The sequence below is a fragment of the Gopherus flavomarginatus genome, chromosome 17 (genome assembly GCF_025201925.1).
Source record: "Gopherus flavomarginatus isolate rGopFla2 chromosome 17, rGopFla2.mat.asm, whole genome shotgun sequence".
Lineage (NCBI taxonomy): Eukaryota > Metazoa > Chordata > Testudines > Testudinidae > Gopherus > Gopherus flavomarginatus.
The window spans coordinates 7,496,767-7,515,508 of NC_066633.1; the positions used below are offsets into that span (position 1 = coordinate 7,496,767).

General features: G+C 42.3%; 1 protein-coding gene across 2 annotated transcripts in view; it reads right to left on the reverse strand.

Moving 5' to 3' along the window:
* Positions 1 to 18,742, reverse strand: part of COL5A1 (collagen type V alpha 1 chain) — a 245,575-nt gene that overhangs the window by 33,091 nt on the left and 193,742 nt on the right. For both annotated transcript variants that reach the window (XM_050926980.1, XM_050926979.1), the window contains exons 33-42: positions 16,632 to 16,676; positions 15,508 to 15,561; positions 13,947 to 13,991; positions 12,708 to 12,761; positions 12,024 to 12,077; positions 7,366 to 7,419; positions 4,718 to 4,825; positions 3,790 to 3,879; positions 3,611 to 3,664; positions 1,777 to 1,884 (exon numbers count right to left, since the gene is read on the reverse strand). In XM_050926980.1, coding sequence (XP_050782937.1) covers positions 1,777 to 1,884; positions 3,611 to 3,664; positions 3,790 to 3,879; positions 4,718 to 4,825; positions 7,366 to 7,419; positions 12,024 to 12,077; positions 12,708 to 12,761; positions 13,947 to 13,991; positions 15,508 to 15,561; positions 16,632 to 16,676 — 666 coding nt within the window. The remainder of the gene's footprint in view (positions 1 to 1,776; positions 1,885 to 3,610; positions 3,665 to 3,789; positions 3,880 to 4,717; positions 4,826 to 7,365; positions 7,420 to 12,023; positions 12,078 to 12,707; positions 12,762 to 13,946; positions 13,992 to 15,507; positions 15,562 to 16,631; positions 16,677 to 18,742) is intronic.

An 18,742-nucleotide genomic window follows, 5' to 3' on the forward strand; every position in this document is an offset into this window, starting at 1 on the left:
TTGCTGCAGGCATCCAAACCCTCAACTCCCATATAGAGATACATTCTGGGCAGCTCAACAGGCTGCAGGCTATGGCTCTCATGGCACCATAAGCTATTTGAGAATGACCACGAAATGTCTAAGACAGATGGAAGGGGGAAGATCCGGGCGACAAGACAGTAGGGCTTAGGATTTTTAGACCATCCTTGGCCACTCTTTTCATAATGAAACCATTTCTTGCTACTTTCACTGCCTACCTAGATATGTTTACAGTGGATAGGCCCATCAATATTGCCTATTAGCCAAGATAGTCAGTGATGCAACCCCATGTTCTAGGTTTTGCCAGATTGCCAGAAGCTGGGACTGGATGACAGAGGATGGATCACTTGATTCCCTATTCTGTTCATTCCCTCTGTGGCACCTGGCATTGGCCACTGTCGGGAGACAGGATACTGGACTAGATGGACCATTGGTCTGACCCAGTATTACCATTCTTATGTTCTACCTACAACACCACTATTGTAAGGTGACTTATTCAGTTATATATGTTTTTGTTTAAGGTACATTAGCACCCATTCAGGTGTGTATTTATCCAAACAGAACACCATCAATGCTGTACTATTGTAGATTGTAGACTGCAGATTGCAACAATTACTTTCCCCTTTCTTCGGGTTCAGATTCTAATAGAAGATTTTTTTGTATGTCTTAAAAGAGAAGGAAATACAAAGACACAAGGAAAAAGGAAGAGAAGAAAACATCTACATTAAAGATATCGTGGTTTGGTTCTCATGTCTAATGCTGAGGGTGAAACGAACTGCCCAGGTGCCCACCCTAAGAGCGTTTTTCACCAAGAGGAGTTATGCCCTGTCATTTCAACCTCTCTCTCTCTGCCAGAAGCCATTTCTGACCTTTGGACCACACACGTTCTGTAGAACAGACATTCAACAAGAGGTTGCAAGATCACATTCCCACTGCAGGGCTCACCTGTAGCTTCAGTCTAACATGGTTAAGGGAAGTGGAGAGACAGACAATACTTCCACTACAGTACAGGTGAGGTTTTCAAAAGCAGTCTCCCTTGGCATAGCTTTGTTCTCCTAGAAGTCAATGATAAAACTCCCATCGACTTCAACAGAGACCTACATCTCCAGTCGAATGAAAAGAATCGTTAAAGATGGTTCCCTAGAGCAACTTGCTCTGAGGGGAATGTGTCTGCCTTTCTCTTTTGCCTGTGCTTGCCTCACTTGTTTATTCTTACGCACAGCACAGACAGTGGCAGTTCCAGTGCCTGGGCTTACAATGGCAAAATCTGCCAACACCCGCACAGCAGGATTTCGATTGAAAAGCTGGCAAGGCTGCGGACAAAAGAAAAGAACTTGACTTTCATCTAGCACTGAGTCATCCAGGATTTACTACACACAGACCTACCATCCTGCTTGCACCAGTTTTGAGAAAATATCAGAAGAACCAGTTAGCACTTACTAAGTCTCCCAGAATACAACTTTAGAGAAATCCCTCCCTGGTACAGAGTTGGGAAGCAGTTGAATAGGTCAGTTCGATTTTCTTTTCTATAACTGCCGTGGATTGAAACATGTTTGCTGCCTTCAGGAAAGCTAACTATGCCTGCGGTTTTAGTAGAGGGGATAAGTGGCTCATAGACGACATGAAAAACATAGAATCAGAGAATTAGCCCCAACTGTGCCTGCCATGGAGTTTCCACAGGGGGGAATGGGCACAGAGACACACACGCACACACACTGAGGCATATTTCACTCACTCTAACTTGGACACAATACTTACTGGGGCACCCTTTTCACCAGCAGGTCCTGCAGGCCCCTGGGGTCCAGGTCTTCCTGGTAAACCAATTGGGCCAGCTGACCCAGCTGGACCTCTCTCACCAGGAGAACCCTGTTGGCAGGGAAGGAGAATGGCACAGACATTAGGCATCACATGTATTAAAAATAACAGAGGGAGAAAAATTAAAAAATTAGGACGTAGAAAATGTATTAAGCGCAGAAGTCGGCAAGTAAAAGAGAGAATGTGATGGTGTAACTGCCATGCAATAATCCTGCACTATACGCTCGAGGGATCCTGACTATTTTTATTTTAATTAAAATCACTGGAATGGCTGGGTTCTTCAATGGATGGCACTGGAGCTCAGTTGCTGGATAAACACGATCAGAGCTTGGAACGAGTGCACAAGCCATTTTACTGCTAATGTAGCAGAGCAATAAGGGTTTAATGATGAATATTCTCTTCTGGAAGGGCTGCTCTGAACAGAGAATCTCAGCTGGGACAGTTTTCAGTGGGCAAAAACCTGGGTGGGCTTCAAGCTGGTGACTAAGGGCTAGTCTACACTGGCAACACTGATGAAGGCCTGTCTCTGTGTCCGGGCTTCCAGGCAAGGAATGGGGTGGGCTGCATCACTCGACATAAGCTGAGGCCCGACTTCCTGACCAGGGAGATGAGCCACCTGGCGCAGGTCTTAGCTTGCCCTCAGCCCTATCCTTCCCCTTGCAGGGAGTAGGGCACTGTCCCCTACCAGTCTTCTTTGACTTCTTGGCTGGGGATCGGTGCCGGCCTGACACCAGCGGGGCACTAAGCACCGATGCCATGGTGCTGGGTGCCAAGTAGTACCTTTCCTCCAGGGCCAGAGTGAGCCGGACTCTATTAGGAGCACTTTGAGTCTGATCTCACACTCTTTCTTGGCCCTAGGTTTAAAGGAATTGCAGATTCGACACGTATCACTTAGGTGCCCTTCGCTGAGGCACCAGAGACAGCTACTAAGCAGATCGCTCACGGGCATGGGCCATTTGCCGCAATCGCAGGGCTTAAAGCCTGGGGACTGGGACATGCCCCGTCCCCGGCTAAGTCCTTGATGGGACTAATAAAACTCCAACTACTGCTAAGGGCTATCTACCTCAACTACTAACTATGCACACTCAGTATCAGAAGGGTAGCTGTGTTTGTCGCTTTTTACAGATCCAGACTAAGAGTCGTGTGGCACCTTCTAGACTAACAGATGTACTGGAGAAAGCTCATGCTCCAATACATCTGTTAGTCTACAAGATGCCACAGGACTCTTTGTCACTATGTACACTAACTTTACAAGAACTCTAGTTCGTACGAACGAACCTAAGCAATGCTAGTAAGAGCAGCAAACGTTCCATGCATCACCACTGGTGGCAAGAAGGAACTGAGGGTGGGGAGAGCTGGCAGTGCCTCTTATACCGCGCCATGCAGGTGCCACTCCAGAGGGCACCAGAGCTGCTCCCCTATGGATACTGCTGAGAGAAAAACTTCTGGCACCGGTGCATGTGGCGAGCACACACACCTAATGTGGAATGGACATGAGCAAGCACTCGAAGAACTAAAGGCTCATTCTCTAGGTTGCCAATGCCCTGAGCCATCTCATCCCCTCAGCACACCATGTATCGTCAACAGAGTTACAGGACAGTGACCGAACCATTTTACATGCGTCTCCTAAAATAAAGTGATACTCAAATACTGATTAGTTAACACCAAAAGGGAAAATGGGTAACTACTTGTAAACAGTGATTAGGCCTCAGTAGTTACTTATTAGGCCTGTAATGTATTAGGTAGTGCCAATAAAGGATGGAGAGCCAATACTTACTGCTGGGCCTGGTGGACCAGGGGGACCTTCATTGCCTTTCAGCCCAAGAGCTCCCTGCAACCAAGAAGAGAGAAGAAACAGTGTCATTCATTGGAAAATATGATGTACTGTATATTGCACCACATAACACTCTGTATTGCATCACTCCAGTGGGAAGGACGAGAGGAGCTTTTACTTACAACTGGGCCAGGGAGTCCTCTTTCACCGGGGAAGCCCCGTAAGCCAGGGGGGCCATCTTTTCCTGGAAGGCCAGCAGGTCCCGGGTCACCCTGTAATGGGAAAGGTTAGAAGTTTAGAATCAGTAAGGGCCTGGCTCCTTTGGCCAGGGTGTAATGATATACAAACTCTTGTGAGGATTTGAAACACTAAGCTTCTGCTCTGAAGCTGATCTCTTCATCCATCCAGCCTAGGATCTATCTACTTTTTCCCTGGCTACAGGATCAACTAAACAGCATCATGTCATACTGGCCTCTTGTTAAACATGAATAGCTGAAGCACCTAGTAACTGTCTACAGACGCCACTGACAGGGATGGAGCTGCAGAGTTCAGATCCAGGTTTGGACGCAGGATCTGTATTTTGAAGGTCTGTGCTCCTAAAGTTCAGGGTATGTTCAGGTCCCTAGTTCTGGTTTAGCTCGTTCTCAAGAGAGGTGTTCATAGTGAAATTCTGACCTAGGTTCATGTCCAGCCACAAAATTTGGAGGTGAGGGACAGGTGGTACAGTTTGGGGTTTCTGGCTTGGGCCCATCCCAACTTCATAAAAATAGAAATGTCACCCTATAGAGTTTGCTCACAAAGAGGGATGATCTCAGATCAGCTCGTGCCAAAGAGCACTGTAATGCAAATCTCAGTCAGTTCAGCTCTCAGGATCTAGTCTGCACCTGCAGCCAAGTTGCTAGACATGTATGACAGTACTTCTGAAAATTCACCTCTCAGTGTTATCCAGTCAGACCCCCAGGGGTCATTCATTACTCAAACAGAATGAATGAGCCTGATTCTAACCAGAACTGGTCCTCTCCTCCATCGCTGTTGCCTGAACATTATGCTCCAATGCAAATCTGAGCTCTGAATGAATATGAAGTCAGATCAAATGGACCAACAATGTACCTTGGTTCCTTCCTTTCCAGCCAGGCCAGGTAGACCCTGCTCACCTGGTGGACCCGGTGGACCTGGATGCCCACGCTCACCCATTGGACCCGTCTCTCCAGTAGGACCCTAAGAAAAGACCAAGAGATACTGAGGGAAGAGTTCAATACTAGAGAGACAAAGAATGAGAAAAGTCTGTAGAACAGAGAATGCCATTCACAACTGTACCCATCCATCTCCTTTAATGGGCAGCCCTTTCCTGCTAATACCCACCCCCAGAGGTGCTAGGACTGAGCATGCTATCAAGCTCGCTGGCACTGTGAGTGAGGCCAGTCTCCAGCAACGCCAGTGACTCTTAGGACAGCCCTAGTTAAATCTGGCAACCCTCACTGATGACTGAAAAGCTGCAGATGCGGGTGCCCAAGCACGGCTTATCTCTGTAAAAAATGTGGACCCCATTTCAGACTCTCTTTTTCTTCTGCCAGCGATGCTTTTGGGGGAGACTAGTGCAATCTTTGGGAAGGCAATGTAAATGGAAAGCTAATTCCCTTGGAGTTCTTCAGTAAACACAATCAGATGAAGTTTGTCGTTTGTAGTGTGCGTCTTTTGTTCTCCCACCACAGCTGCCACTTTTAATTCACTAAGGCAGCATTTCCATTACCCGGGCCTGTAAGACTGAAACAACAAGTGCACTGAAAGGTCACCATGTTCATTCAGGCCACCTTTACCACCCAAAACTGAAAACCATCATATCAAATGCATGGAGCATTCCTCGTAGAGATCACCTAAACTAGGTCAGAGGAGCCACACCACATCAATGTCTTATTACTCAAGCATCAACTTTAGAAATGAAACATCAGGAAGGCTCAGATAGCTCCTGCTTGGTTTTCCTCAGTTGTAGTATTTTTATTGACCACAATGGACAGCTACCATTTGTCTTATTTTCAGTTACATACTTGTTTTGCATTGTTATCCAAAAAAGGCAATTTCGTTCATTCTATCTAATTTCCCCTTGAAGTTTCAACTGTCTATAGCGTTTTCTTAACAGCGTCACTGTGCACTGTTAATAAGACAGTCGGTTTTACTTCGGGAAGGACTTCATTCCAGTGTAGGATAAAACTGCATCTCTATACAGTTTGTATTTCAGTTTGTTAGGTGTGGTAGGATCCTTCAAAATGAAAGTAGCTGTATAAATTGCAACATTATTATTATGCTTAAGGTTTTATTGGAAAGTTTCCAAAGTGCACTATAACCTGCCATGTCTTTCTTGTACTGGGCATAAATAATTGATTAACTTTATGACTACATGAGATAATTATGGATCACCTAAGTACTATACATGGGGACTAATGGTGCTGAGCATGGTATAACAACAGAAATAGAATAGAACACAACACAGGAATTATGCTGGAATTTCTGTCGTAAGGTAGATTCTGATATGAAGAAAAATGTTACTTGGTGGTAATTAATCTTTTAATGATGGTGTTTGATAACATATAATTCACATAGAATCATGTATTTACTTTGAATTTTACCATGTAATTGTAAGGGGATTCTGTGTGTCTTGATAAAGTGCAGGGTGACATTTACTGTAGGTTGAATGATAAACAGTGATGCCACAGTCCTGCATATTATGCTAATTATACTTAGTAGATCCAAATGCAATTGCCACACAATCAAATTTGTGTTTCAGAAGATGGAAATAATCATATATTTGCCCTTTAATATTGAACTTTGCCATTAATCTGAGCAGACATGTTAATTACTATGTAATTAAACAGTGAACACCTTCCCATGTAATCAAAGCAAGGAGAATTCGTATATAATCAATCAATCTCCATTCATTCTAAAACCTTAGCAATAAAAAAGATATTATAGAGACTGATCCAGCACATACTTATTCAAGTAGGTAGCCACACTGACTTCACTGGGGCTGAAAGGGTTTTGTAGACTCTAGCAGTGTTTTAAGAATACATTAAATAGTGATGCATTTCCTTATGATGACATTTAACGGAAATGTTGCATTGCCATGAAATGTACCAATGTGGCCATATTTTGTGTAGCCATTCAATATTGCTTTTAAAGCTTTGGTTACTTAATATCTTACAATACAGACTACTATAACCGGAGGCAGGATGCCAAATGGGCCAAATTTCAGGCCTAATTGTGATCTTACACCAATTTTTAAGCCAGTGTAATTCCACTAATTTCATAGGCATTACCTGATTTACACCAGCATTAGGAAAATCAGAGCCTGGACTTTTACTTTCAGTTATACAGAAGCAAATTTTTAGTCACTTCACTGAGCAGAATGAGAGCATGATGACTTCCCAGGACTTCGAGGAACGTTTCCCCTAAAAGTTCTATCCTGGGAGATCCCTAATGCCTTGACAGATTGGGCTGGTGAGTGAAAACTTCAGAGTTAAATTTAACACACAATGAAAAAAAGAGAGGTTTGGGTGTTTACTACCATCTCTGACCAGGAACATAAAGATGCCAAATACCTATCGCTGTTCCATAGCCCCACTTTGAAAATCCCAGCCTCTGGTCTGTATGTTCTATTCATTGTCCCATTAGCTAAGATAAACGTGAATGTCTATAGTCTGATGTGGTTTGTCAACAGGTGTGAGCAGGGCAGGACTGCTGTGAATGCTGCATCCATTTCTTACCTGTGGGCCAACAACACCTGGAGGGCCTGGAGGACCTGTCTTGCCTTGGAAACCCTGTTTTAAAAAGAAAAATGAATCATGATTAGCCACAAGATATAGTAATACAAGAATCTCAGCATGCTACTTGAGAGTATCAAGCTCAGCATGCTCTGATAAAACTTACTATCGACTGTAAAAGAATGGAAATCCCCAAAGACAATAAAAGGAGGAAATCAAACAGGAGATGGGAAATATCTTTCTATTTATTCACAGGGGCAAAACAAGAAAAAAAAGAGATTATCAAACCCTTTCAACTATGGCTGTGATTTCTAGGGGAAACGCTCAGTAAAGGAACTAGTTGTTTATAATATACAGGGCAGACCCTCAGTGGGCATAAATCAGCAGAGCTTTATTATTTCAATGGCACTACGCTGATTTACCCCATCTGAGGATCTGGCCTGACATATATATTTGTAAAACACTTTTCCCAGAATCTGTGAACCTGGAGGAGATACTAAAAGAGAAATCTTTGTTGGTCTTAGTAATAACACGTGAGATTATTAAAGTTGAAGGAATTTTAAAAATCTAATTCTCTTTATTCCTATTGCTTATACTATTGGTTTCTGTTTTGTGCTTCACTCAGTCCCAGCTTTGAGACTGGACTGCTGCCTTTCACTTTCTGCATACAGTCAGTTTCACTTCCTGGTTCTAACGGAGTAGCACAAGGATGTGGTGTTTGAGTTTCCAAATGCTATTTACTTTTTTTAATCAACATTTGTTACAAACAAACCATAAACACATTTCTCTTTGTGTCTTTCTGAAATTATATTTGGAAATCTTGGCAGCTTCCAGCTGAAGCTGTTAAATGCAGCCCCTTGAAAAGTTGCGAAAACATTCTTCTCTCCTTTCATTGATGCAGAGGTATTCTTGGGCACTTAGTCTCTTGTGGGCTCTACAGGTGAGCAGAACCAAATTCACAAACTTTTAAGGCCCTTGTTCAGCAAAATTAATACATCTCAGCTCTGAAGCATGCTTTAAAAAATTCCTAATCCACAATGTCATGTGTTGCATGTGGGTGCAAGTAACTTCTATTGACACAGGACAGAGTATATGATACAAATAACTCCACTGACCTCAACGCGAGTTATTTACACTAGGAACAAATTAGTTAAGTTATTATTTCAGGAGCAACTACGGTCCATGTACTGTAGCCATCAAGACGGTTTCTGAGATTTCCTAGGTCACAAGGTACCTCGATAATTCTTCAGAGGATGCACTACTGATATTTATTCTGTAGCCTGCATTTGTGATTAATCCACATTATTTTTAAGGATCTTAGATGGAGCTTCCTTCTGCCACAGAAGATGGATAAACATGTTTTAAACCAGGGGCTCTCAGACTAGGGGTTGGGACCCCTCAGGGGGTCATGAGGTTATTACATGGGGGGTTGTGAGCTGTCAGGCTCTACCCCAAACCCTGCTTTGCCTCCAGCATTTATAATGGTGTTAAATATATAAAAAGGTGTTTTTAATGTATAAGGGGGGGGTGTCACACTCAGAGGCTTGCTCTGTGAAAGGGTCACCAGTACAAAAGTCTGAGACCTCCTGTTTTAAACCAACTCTACTCTGACATGCTAAAAAGGTACTGAGCACAACTCCAGATGCTTGCAGATCACAGAATGAGTGGTGCAGTTATGGGAAAATGGTAAGCATTTTCCACAAAAAATAAATATCACCAAATTTGGAAAATGCAAAATATTTCAGCCATCTTTCCTTTTTTTCTGGAGGAGAAGGAGGAAGAAGGGTTTTCTCCAACCCTGTCTGAAACTCGAACAAGGATCCTTATGATTCTCTCCATTTTATACACCTCAAATTTTAAACCTGACATCATGAGCAAGTATCCAAAGATGCTTCAGCATCCTAATGCATGCTGGACTGAAAGGGAAGTGGAATATGGACCCTAACTGGGATCTCTTGCATGCAGGTATAGAGTGCTCCAGCCCAGCTACCAGTTTGGAACCATTATTTCATCTGTTTTTCTGTTCGTCTCCTCCTACTTCCCATCCCTTTCTCATAAGGAAGCAGAGCAACAATGAAAAAAAGATATCTGAATGAGTTTAATAATATTGATTTGGTCAGGTGCATTAATCCTGAGAATTCAAGCTTTGTGAATTCAAGCACTGTATTTGCCCATTTAGCGTACGGTACATATTGAAAGGCAGCAAGAGATGGTGTATGAGTTATAAAACATGGGCCTGCAAGTATTTGTGCTTGTACAACCGAAGGCACAACATTGGAGGTTACTTCTGCAGACTGGTCCTTGCGTGACTTGTATGTTTGATCCCCTAGCAGAATATACAACAAACATTAAACCTGAAGGGCTTGTTCCAGTCAAAGGTGAATTGAAATGTTTGTTCTGAAAGCAATTGCCTAGTATTGGCAAATCATCAGCAGAATAAATGAAGAAAACTACAGATAAACAAGGTTTTGAACAAACTATTTGAAAGCCAATTGTTCCTTCATTTACATGCCAAGCGTGGAGTGTGATGCTCTGTTGATTTTTTCTACAACAGCTGATGACATGGACACAAGCAGAATAAAGACTGCGGCGTACTTGAATTCAGGAGTCCCTCCTGGAATTATTGATGATGTCAGAGAAACTAAATGCCACCTTTCGACCTCAGCAAGTCAAAACCTTTCAGTTCACCTTTACGTTATTCTGAGAATATAGCTTTACTGATCTAAAGTACCATGTGTGTCACTACAAAGCCACTCTTCATGATTGTACATAAATGTACAGCGTTGCACGTCACTGTATTTGCATTGCCGTGCTTATCCAAATGCCAGGCAAATTAATTAAACTTTTCTGTGATAAGTCAGGGGAAAAATGCATAATATGCAAAGCCTTTTTAAAGCTTATCTGCCAGGAAGGGCAGTGACGAAAAATGCAAAGCTCAGTAGAGAGGTTATATTTTTCCTGTAAATGAAATATCAAACAAACGGCCATCTATTTGCTAGCATGCAGCATGCAATGCTGATTGAAGCATAATTATAACAGTAGCAAATGAGTTAGATCACCACCAGCTGAAGCAAGACACCCAAAAGAGGCAAAACAGAAAGTTATGAATCACTGCATCCAAAGATTTACATTGGAAGAATATACATTTTTGCTGCAGAACATCCTTTATGCAAACTTTCCCAAAGGACAAAGAAAACAGAGCCATATTGTCATACCTTCATCATGCCTCATCATTCTCCTTTGGTGAGAAACAATGCTTACATCTGCACAATAAAATCCTTTAAAATTGATAAAGCGGTATGCATATAAAGAGAGAGAATACACAACAGGGTAACTAGACAGCCAGGAGCCACTCCTTGAGTCACAGCCACATTTAGCATATGGTTATCTTGAGGGCTTGGGCAAAACATTGCCTGGTCCCCCTGAGTTGCTTTAGATAAAGGGCAGCATCAGTGGGGATGCTATTCTTACTAGTCTGCTAAAGCCGGTAAATGTGAGTGTGCTGCATACACGGGCATGTACAGAAAACATAGACGACTTATTGAGTTCCCAAATTCCCACTGACTTCAATGATGTCAAGATTTCACCTTCCTGATGAAAATGAGCAAACAAAACAGCCAATAACTTTGGCCACGACTAGCCTTCCTCCAGATATGCACACACCAAAACTGCACTGGAATTCCCTATTGCTGTGCAATAGTTCTTCATGCTGGGAGTGTGATGTTCTAAGAAGGAAAAGTAGAATTTATTCTCGGCGTTCTAGGTGGAAGAACAGATAGAAGTGCTGAGAAAACTAACCATTGACCTAAGTAACTACAGTGTTAAATATGTTCCTCTGATGAAAAGGATGAATCCTATTCAAATTAAAACATGTGATATCACAGACCTCGAATAGCTTTACAATGTAATCAGCGCACAGACATTTTAAAATTTGGAAAGTAATGAGAGAGAGAGAGAGAGAGAAAGAACATGGACAGTTTCCATAAAAGTCCAGCAAAGAGCTGTCCAAAGAAATAGACTATCGTTCTCCTCTTAAGTGGCAAAGGCAAGATCAGAAGTGTAGATCATTGGAGTTACAGACAGAGTATGACCATTGGGACTGCATGGAAACCAACTGGTATGACTTTGCTTCTTTTTCTCCATTTTCCTATACTATAAAAGCAAGTGCCAACAATATGATACCTTCTTACTTGTGTTATTCTGTTGATGCAAAGATGACCTCAGCAAACTTTTACCACTGTAGAGTGGAAGTTGAAATGTCCTAATCAGAAGTCAATACCCACTTACCTGATCCTGCAGCTCTTACACCTGCAAATTCTCCATTGATTTAAGTGCAAGTTATAGAAGTGTAAGAGCTGAAGGATTGCTCTCAATGTATCTGTTTGCTGGTGTCTTCCCTATGCATGACATAGGGTGATGGGGGGAAGGGAGGGAGAAAAAGAGAGAGAGAAGCAGAATGGGTGGCAAATCATCATTAGACTGATCAGTCCTGCTCAAAAAGGTGGTGATTCCCATAGATCTTCCCATGTAGTTGAAGAAACACAAACCGTTGGAATAAAACATGTGGCAACATCTCCTCAGCTACACAGAAGGGTTTAGATGAACCAACCAGCAAGACAGACTCAGGACTAATGATCTATCCAAGGTTTCCAGCTACTTACAGTTTCACCTCTCTGTCCAGGGTGACCGGGCAATCCATCCTTCCCTGGTGGACCCTAAAGAAGAAAGAAGAATGACAAGGAATTTGAACAGGTTTCCAATAGTACCTCATTAAATTGTACCATACTGGTTGGTGTGTGCATAGCAGTACCAATGCTCTCTGCCGGATGGAATTAGATTTGCTCATGTGTTTGGACCCAGTCCTCCAAAATGCTGAGTATCCTCAACTCCCATTTGTTTCAGAGGGATTTGGGCTCATTCAGAGCCTTGCAAGAGCTGGCCCTTTTTCACAGACCCTCCAAAGATGGTGAAACCAATGGAAAGTCTTCCTTTAGATCAAAAGGTGGAGAATAGTCCTGACTCCACCAGAGGCAAGGAATCCCCAAAAGAGCTTCTCTGGGCACACTGCTGTTGTAGGTGTAAAGGTGAAGCAAAGAGAGGGCTGATGGTTTATAAACGTTATTGAGTCCTTAGGGAGTGGATTCTATATTACTAGCAGCATTTTGTTTGGTTAGTTAAAATCCTGAGCCATTGCACTATTAACACACGTGCCTCTCGAATGCCTTTTGTTGGGTATGTAACCAATTGTCAGTGAAGAAGCTAAGACTGAATTGGTGAAGGTGATAGCAGCTGGATGGAAAACACCCAGCATATTTCTTTGCTCATTCTGGAAGGGTGTTACTTACAGGGGGGCCTTTTGGTCCAGGAAATCCAGTTGGTCCTTGAGGTCCTGGCGGTCCCTGGGATGCAAAACAATCCAGTAAAAGTGCATTAGACGTAACACACATTTTATTGTGAACTAGCTCAGGAGTTTGGAAAGCAAACTGACAAGGGACATGTAGCACTAGCCCTGCTACCAAAGAGGTATCGGTAACTTGCCTGCAGAAACTGAGTAAACTTGACCCTTAAAGGGAGTGCATAAATGATAAATACCTCTGGCCAAAAGTACCAGAGCCTTTGGTCTAACTGGAAAAGGGGCTGTAAATGATAAGTGGGTCTTTAGACCTATTGATCACCTCCCCCCATTTCTGCAATGAGATTTTTTCCCACCAGGATTGATGTGGAAGGTAGATAGGAGTTATTAAAATCTGTATCTCAAATATGTTATGAAAAGACTTACTAAAACAAATTGATCTTCTGACTTTAGGGGCATTTCCCTCTGCAACAGTTTAACTGGGGAGTACAGATATTTTCTAAGCTCCGGTAATTCAGCATGTTTACAGGTTTCAGTTTGGCTCTTGCTTTTTTTTTCTGGTCATCAACAATTCCTTCCCCACCCCGCTCACTTACACACAATGTCAAATGCAGGGGTGTGTAACTAAAGAACACAGACATTGTTTTATGTGAGGAAGATGAATGTAATTTTGTCTTTGCCCTTGGCAAATAGACAATGTACAGGCAGAAACATAGAAACAAAGGAAAAAAACAAGACTCTCCTATTGTTTGGACTGTTCCCAAGCTATACATTGTAGTCATCACCTGGAAAAGGGACACAGGAATTCTAGAGGTGCCATGTCTCCAGAGAACTAGCACTCAGCTTGGTTAATGGACGAATGTGGATAGCTCTTCCTCCTTTTCACCGTGGGTGACCTTTGTCCCTACAGAGTCTGGCACCTTGATTATACACCACTGAAGTCTCACTTCAGCCCTGTCTTGAAGGGATACATGGGATTTAAGTGGTACCTAGAATTTGTGCTGGCTGCCTGCACAAGGGTGAATTTCATTCCTTATTTTTAACCAGAAGTTCACATTTTTGAATGACTTTTGGTGAGCTGTCCACAGATCCCAGTTTCAGGTAGGTACTGGCAGGACTCAAGATCAGTTTTGTGGTTAAAGATGGCCTGTTCTAGGCATGCTTTTTCATCTTTGCCAAAGGAACACCCATTTCAATTGTTTCTGCTGTAGCGACATCTAGATTATCTTACCCTCTCGCCAGGAGGACCAGGGGGCCCATCACCACCAGAGTTGCCCTTTTAAGAATAAATAAAACACGGTATTAACAATCATTTCAGCCACTTCACACAAAGATCCTAAATGGCACCAGGCGAAATAGGGCCATCACTCAGCTTCTGTCCCTGATCCTCCTCGCCTCTTTATTAATAATACTGTATTGGAAACAATGGCCTATGACAAATGAGCAACAGACTGATTCACCTCCCCTCCGGGCTGGCCCCCTCTGAACCCTTACATTGCTGAATACAAATATATAATAGATAATGTCAGTGGGCTTAGGAGATTTCTACCAGATAATAGTCTCATTCTGTGAGATAAATGCTGCGGCAAAGCCAAAGTACTTATCAAAAATTAATGTTGACACAAAGCCGAGACATTTATTTTTAAAGCAGCCAGTGCTGCTGCAACAATGTTTCATTACAAAGGCTTTATTGCCATTATGCCAAGCGATTGATATTGACTTAATCAGTTTATCTAGCGGATTCTGACACAGCAGAGTGGCTTGCCCGCGGTGTAATTGACCCTCTGACTCCTGGTTGGCTTACAGAACAATGCCTATTGCATATGCCAGCCAATTGGAAACCATCAATCTTCATAAACAGTGCTGTTTTATTTAAAGAATTCTACAGTTGTGGTCATCTGAATCAGTTCCTGTTACCCTATGGTGAAATCTGCTCCTTTGCAGAGCGACCAATAAAAGGTCTATGTATCACCTGAAGTTCTGCTTAAGTCCTCACAGAAAGAACTAAGTGGGATTTGGGCTGGTCCTCAGCACGGGGGTGAATCTCACCGTCAGGGAATAAAAGCCCATGAAGGAACTGAGTTTATGCACAAAAGGCACACCCTCTTCTCCCACCACAATGTGAGCCAGGCACATTTTCAGGAGTTCGTAACTATCAAGATATCTTACACCCATTTTACAGTCGTATGTCGGGTAAGGAGTCAAAGAGTTTAAGACCAGCTGAAGTCTGGGGTCTGGACTAACAATCTGAAGCCTGATTTTGTTGTTAGGGAGTGTCATGCCCACCTCAAAACTGCAAAATAAGGATCCTGGTGTGTTGTTTAAGAACTTTTATCAGGGAATAACGACGTGCCTAGACAAATTCTGATTATTATGTAAAGAAGCATTAAGTAATAACACTACATAGCACTTCTATTTAGCCTTCTCTCAAATAATTTCATCATGAGTTAATAACACAAATTAATTAAGTCTTCCTATAAATCTGTGAGGCAGGTGAGTATTATTATTCCATTTAGACATGGACAAATGAAGGCAGTTTACGTGACTTGCCCAACGTCATGTTTTGGGGTCGGCAGCAATGCTGGGAATAGAACCCAGGATAACTGTCTCATAGTCTCTAACCAGGAGATATTTGGTTGGGTAATGATTGTTAGTTACTCCAGCCTTTCATAGTGGAACATTTTCTCAGGAGGAAAGGAATATGGACAGTACGGGACCAGGGATTTTACACACAGCTATTCCTTAAAACACAATGATATTTTCAACCACACTCAAAGGCTCCTAAAACTTACCTTAGGGCCAGGCTTTCCAGTGCTGCCCCTCGGACCTCTTTCACCACGTGGACCCTTAAAAAGACACAAATGAACAAGTCATCAAATGTTCCAGCACTTCCTGCTGCACAAACGCTAGTCTGATTCTCAGGCCCTGACCTAGCAGAGCTCTTAAGCACATGAGTAACATTAAGCCCATGACTAGTCCCACTGAAGTCAATGGGATGACTCATGAGTTCAAATATTTTGCTAGAGAGAAACCTTAGCATGGGCCAAGGAAACCAGGTTTGGCTTTGGTAAAATCTCAGTAGTCAATTTACCAAAGCAAACGTCAGGCTCTAGGTTCCACTACCCCCAAACCATCAAAATCATCTAAAGAGCCAAACCCTGCTCACTTTATTCACAGGAATAGTTCTAGAGACTTCAATGAAATGGCTCACAATGGGTAAAACATGCAGGGTTCAGGTCAGAAGGTTTCAGTTACATACATCTCTGTAATGGTTTGGATCTGGGTTCCATTCTACCTGAACCATCAATGTTGACGGGAGATGAGGGAAAGGAAAAAGAGAGGAATTAGGCTAAAAATATTCCAGTTCAGGCCCGTCTCCATTTGACAGACACTGTAGAAAAATCAAAGAGGGAATTAAGCTGATTCATAGCCTCAGCAGATGCAATCAACACAGGTCCACTGAAGACACTGGATGAAAGCTTGGCTCCATTGAAGTAAATGGCAAAACTCCCACTGACTTCCATAGGGCCAGGATTTCACCCATTGATTTACATCAGTTCAGGACCTGGTGTCAGTGTATGTTTTATATTTTTAAGTGGAGATGAGCCACATTTGGATACCTGGGTTTCAAACTTTCCTAAAATCTAAGGGTTTGGTTCTGGTTGGCCTTTCATATGGACAGGAAACAGTCTGCAAAATTCAGAGCTAGATCTATATTTCTAACACCCCCAGTTGCAGGAGTGAGATCTAGGGTTTTGGTTTGAGTCTTCCACTATGGGGAGATTTCTAGACACGAAAGTGCCTAACTCCTAATGGTTTTCACTAGGATCACGGCACCTACCTAATTCTTCCACCCACATGTATAATCTTAGAAACATGCCTTTCGAAGGTATTGTTAGAAAAAATGCATGATTACCGTTGGACCTCGTTGCCCCCTTGGACCTGGTTTGCCAGGCGTACCCTGGAATCAAAGAGAAGACATCTGTAACCAACTACACAACATTTACGGCTGTGCTGCAGCATTCATTCAATGGCCGAGCTTGCATGGAATGAACACACCTGTGGGGTCACTGAACAGGAAGCAAGCAGACGACGGGCCCCAGCAGCTTCTGTGACATAATTTCCTTTTGATTTTTGTTTTCAATAAAAGGAAAACAAGGGTTATGCAGAGCGAAACCTCAAATTACATTTATTTGCCATTTGTGATGTTTGAACAGGCTAGATTGTAATCTGAATGCTCTGACGAAACTTGACATGATAATTGGAACTGGCGGGTAGAACATCTGTTTTTCTCCTCTCTAATCTATTACTGATGCTCAGGAGGGTATTATCTTTCATAGAGGGATATGGTATTTATTTATTTAAAATCTTCTCCTCTCTTCATATGCCTTACAATGACAATGAACAGGTAAATCCAGAGGAACAGCTATTTCTAGTGGTCAAAGACATGCAAACCTATTTCTACAAAAAAATGTTGATTCCTGAAAGTTGTTTTCATTTCAAAGCATTTGAAATGGGTTGATCTGGGGTTGTTTCAAAGGTTCAAATTGCTTCTTTTTGCTTTTAAATATTGCAAACATTATCAAATCAGTTATAGAACTTTTTAAATATACCGATCAAAAACATTTCTAACATGCTTTGGTAACACTGTGGATGAAAAAAAGGCATTTTTTGTTTAGAAAAATGTTGACAATTTTTTTAAATGAAAAAAGTCATTAAAAAAGGCCATTTGTCCATGAAGAAAACTGCAGTCTCTAGGGCACTGATGTCAAAGTGAATCCACTTTGGATCAGGCCCCTAGAAAGGATTCTGGCAGAACACGGGGAACAGCAGTTAAATGCCCAGCTGATGCATCTATATCCTGACCGGATGAGACCACCTTCAAAGGACAGGGGACCATTTATTCTCCAGGCCTATTCAAGTTTTTGGTTTCTACCAAATAGAATGCCAGTTAGTACCAGCTGCAGTCATCTGTCCAAGAAGGACTGACTTCTGTCCACTAATACATCTCACTCCAGTGAACAGTCACAAGGTGGAAATAACGGTTGGACTAGATATGAATGGGTGACCTAGCTGTGAAAAACACAGTATCCTATTACAGGTTCCTGCACCAGCCAGTCCCTTTCATGAAATAGCAAATAAACAAAGTTAAAGAATAAACTTAGTTACTTACAGCAGCTATTTCACTGTTTTGCTGCTCTCCTCCTTTCCCTTTGCAGCTACTGCATTGCACCTGGAAAGCTTCTATTTCCGCCAGGCAATACTAAACATCTGTGGGCTGCATTGTATAGATGCGTGAAGTCGACAGGTTGATTTAAGTGGATGTGGGTAAGACTTGTGTAGTTAAATATTTAGAAATGACAGCAGCAGCACTGCAACCCTGACCTAGGCAATTATTTTATGCAACACCAGCCAATTAAGCTGCCCCACATAGTCACACGTCTTTCTTCATCTTTGCAGACTTGGTACTAAATAAGTCATGTTTTTGCAGCAGTGACACAACAGCAGGCTTATGAGATCTGACAGATGAACTTAGTTTCCTGTAACAGGAGACTACGATTAAATAGGACAGGAAAAAGAGAGAGATGGCTGGGTCCTAAATCTAATATCATATAAAACTCCATTACCATGGGCCTAGAAGAAAAGAAATGGCCTTGTTCTTTCTCTCTGAAATCGATGTCCTGGCTAATGTCAAGTGATCAACAAAACAGTAGTGGATTGAATGTTCTTATTTTGGACCAGTGGTCCAATATTTTATCTGGGCATAAGATTCAGAAGGAAGAGAATGAGTGACATTTCTCCCATGTTGGCATTATAGGTGCTTAAATTATTGCTTGTGGTTTTCTACCTAAAATCCACCATTTCCAAATCGTGACTTTACTTATTTGGCATTTATTAACCGTTGGAACAGGTGTTAGAGCATGTTTGGAGTCAGTTTGTTTTTAAGTCTACTAAAATGAGCCGTTTCGTATTTTGCTGGTCATGAAATCACTTTTCCTGGAATGATCATCACAGTAACACTTCAAC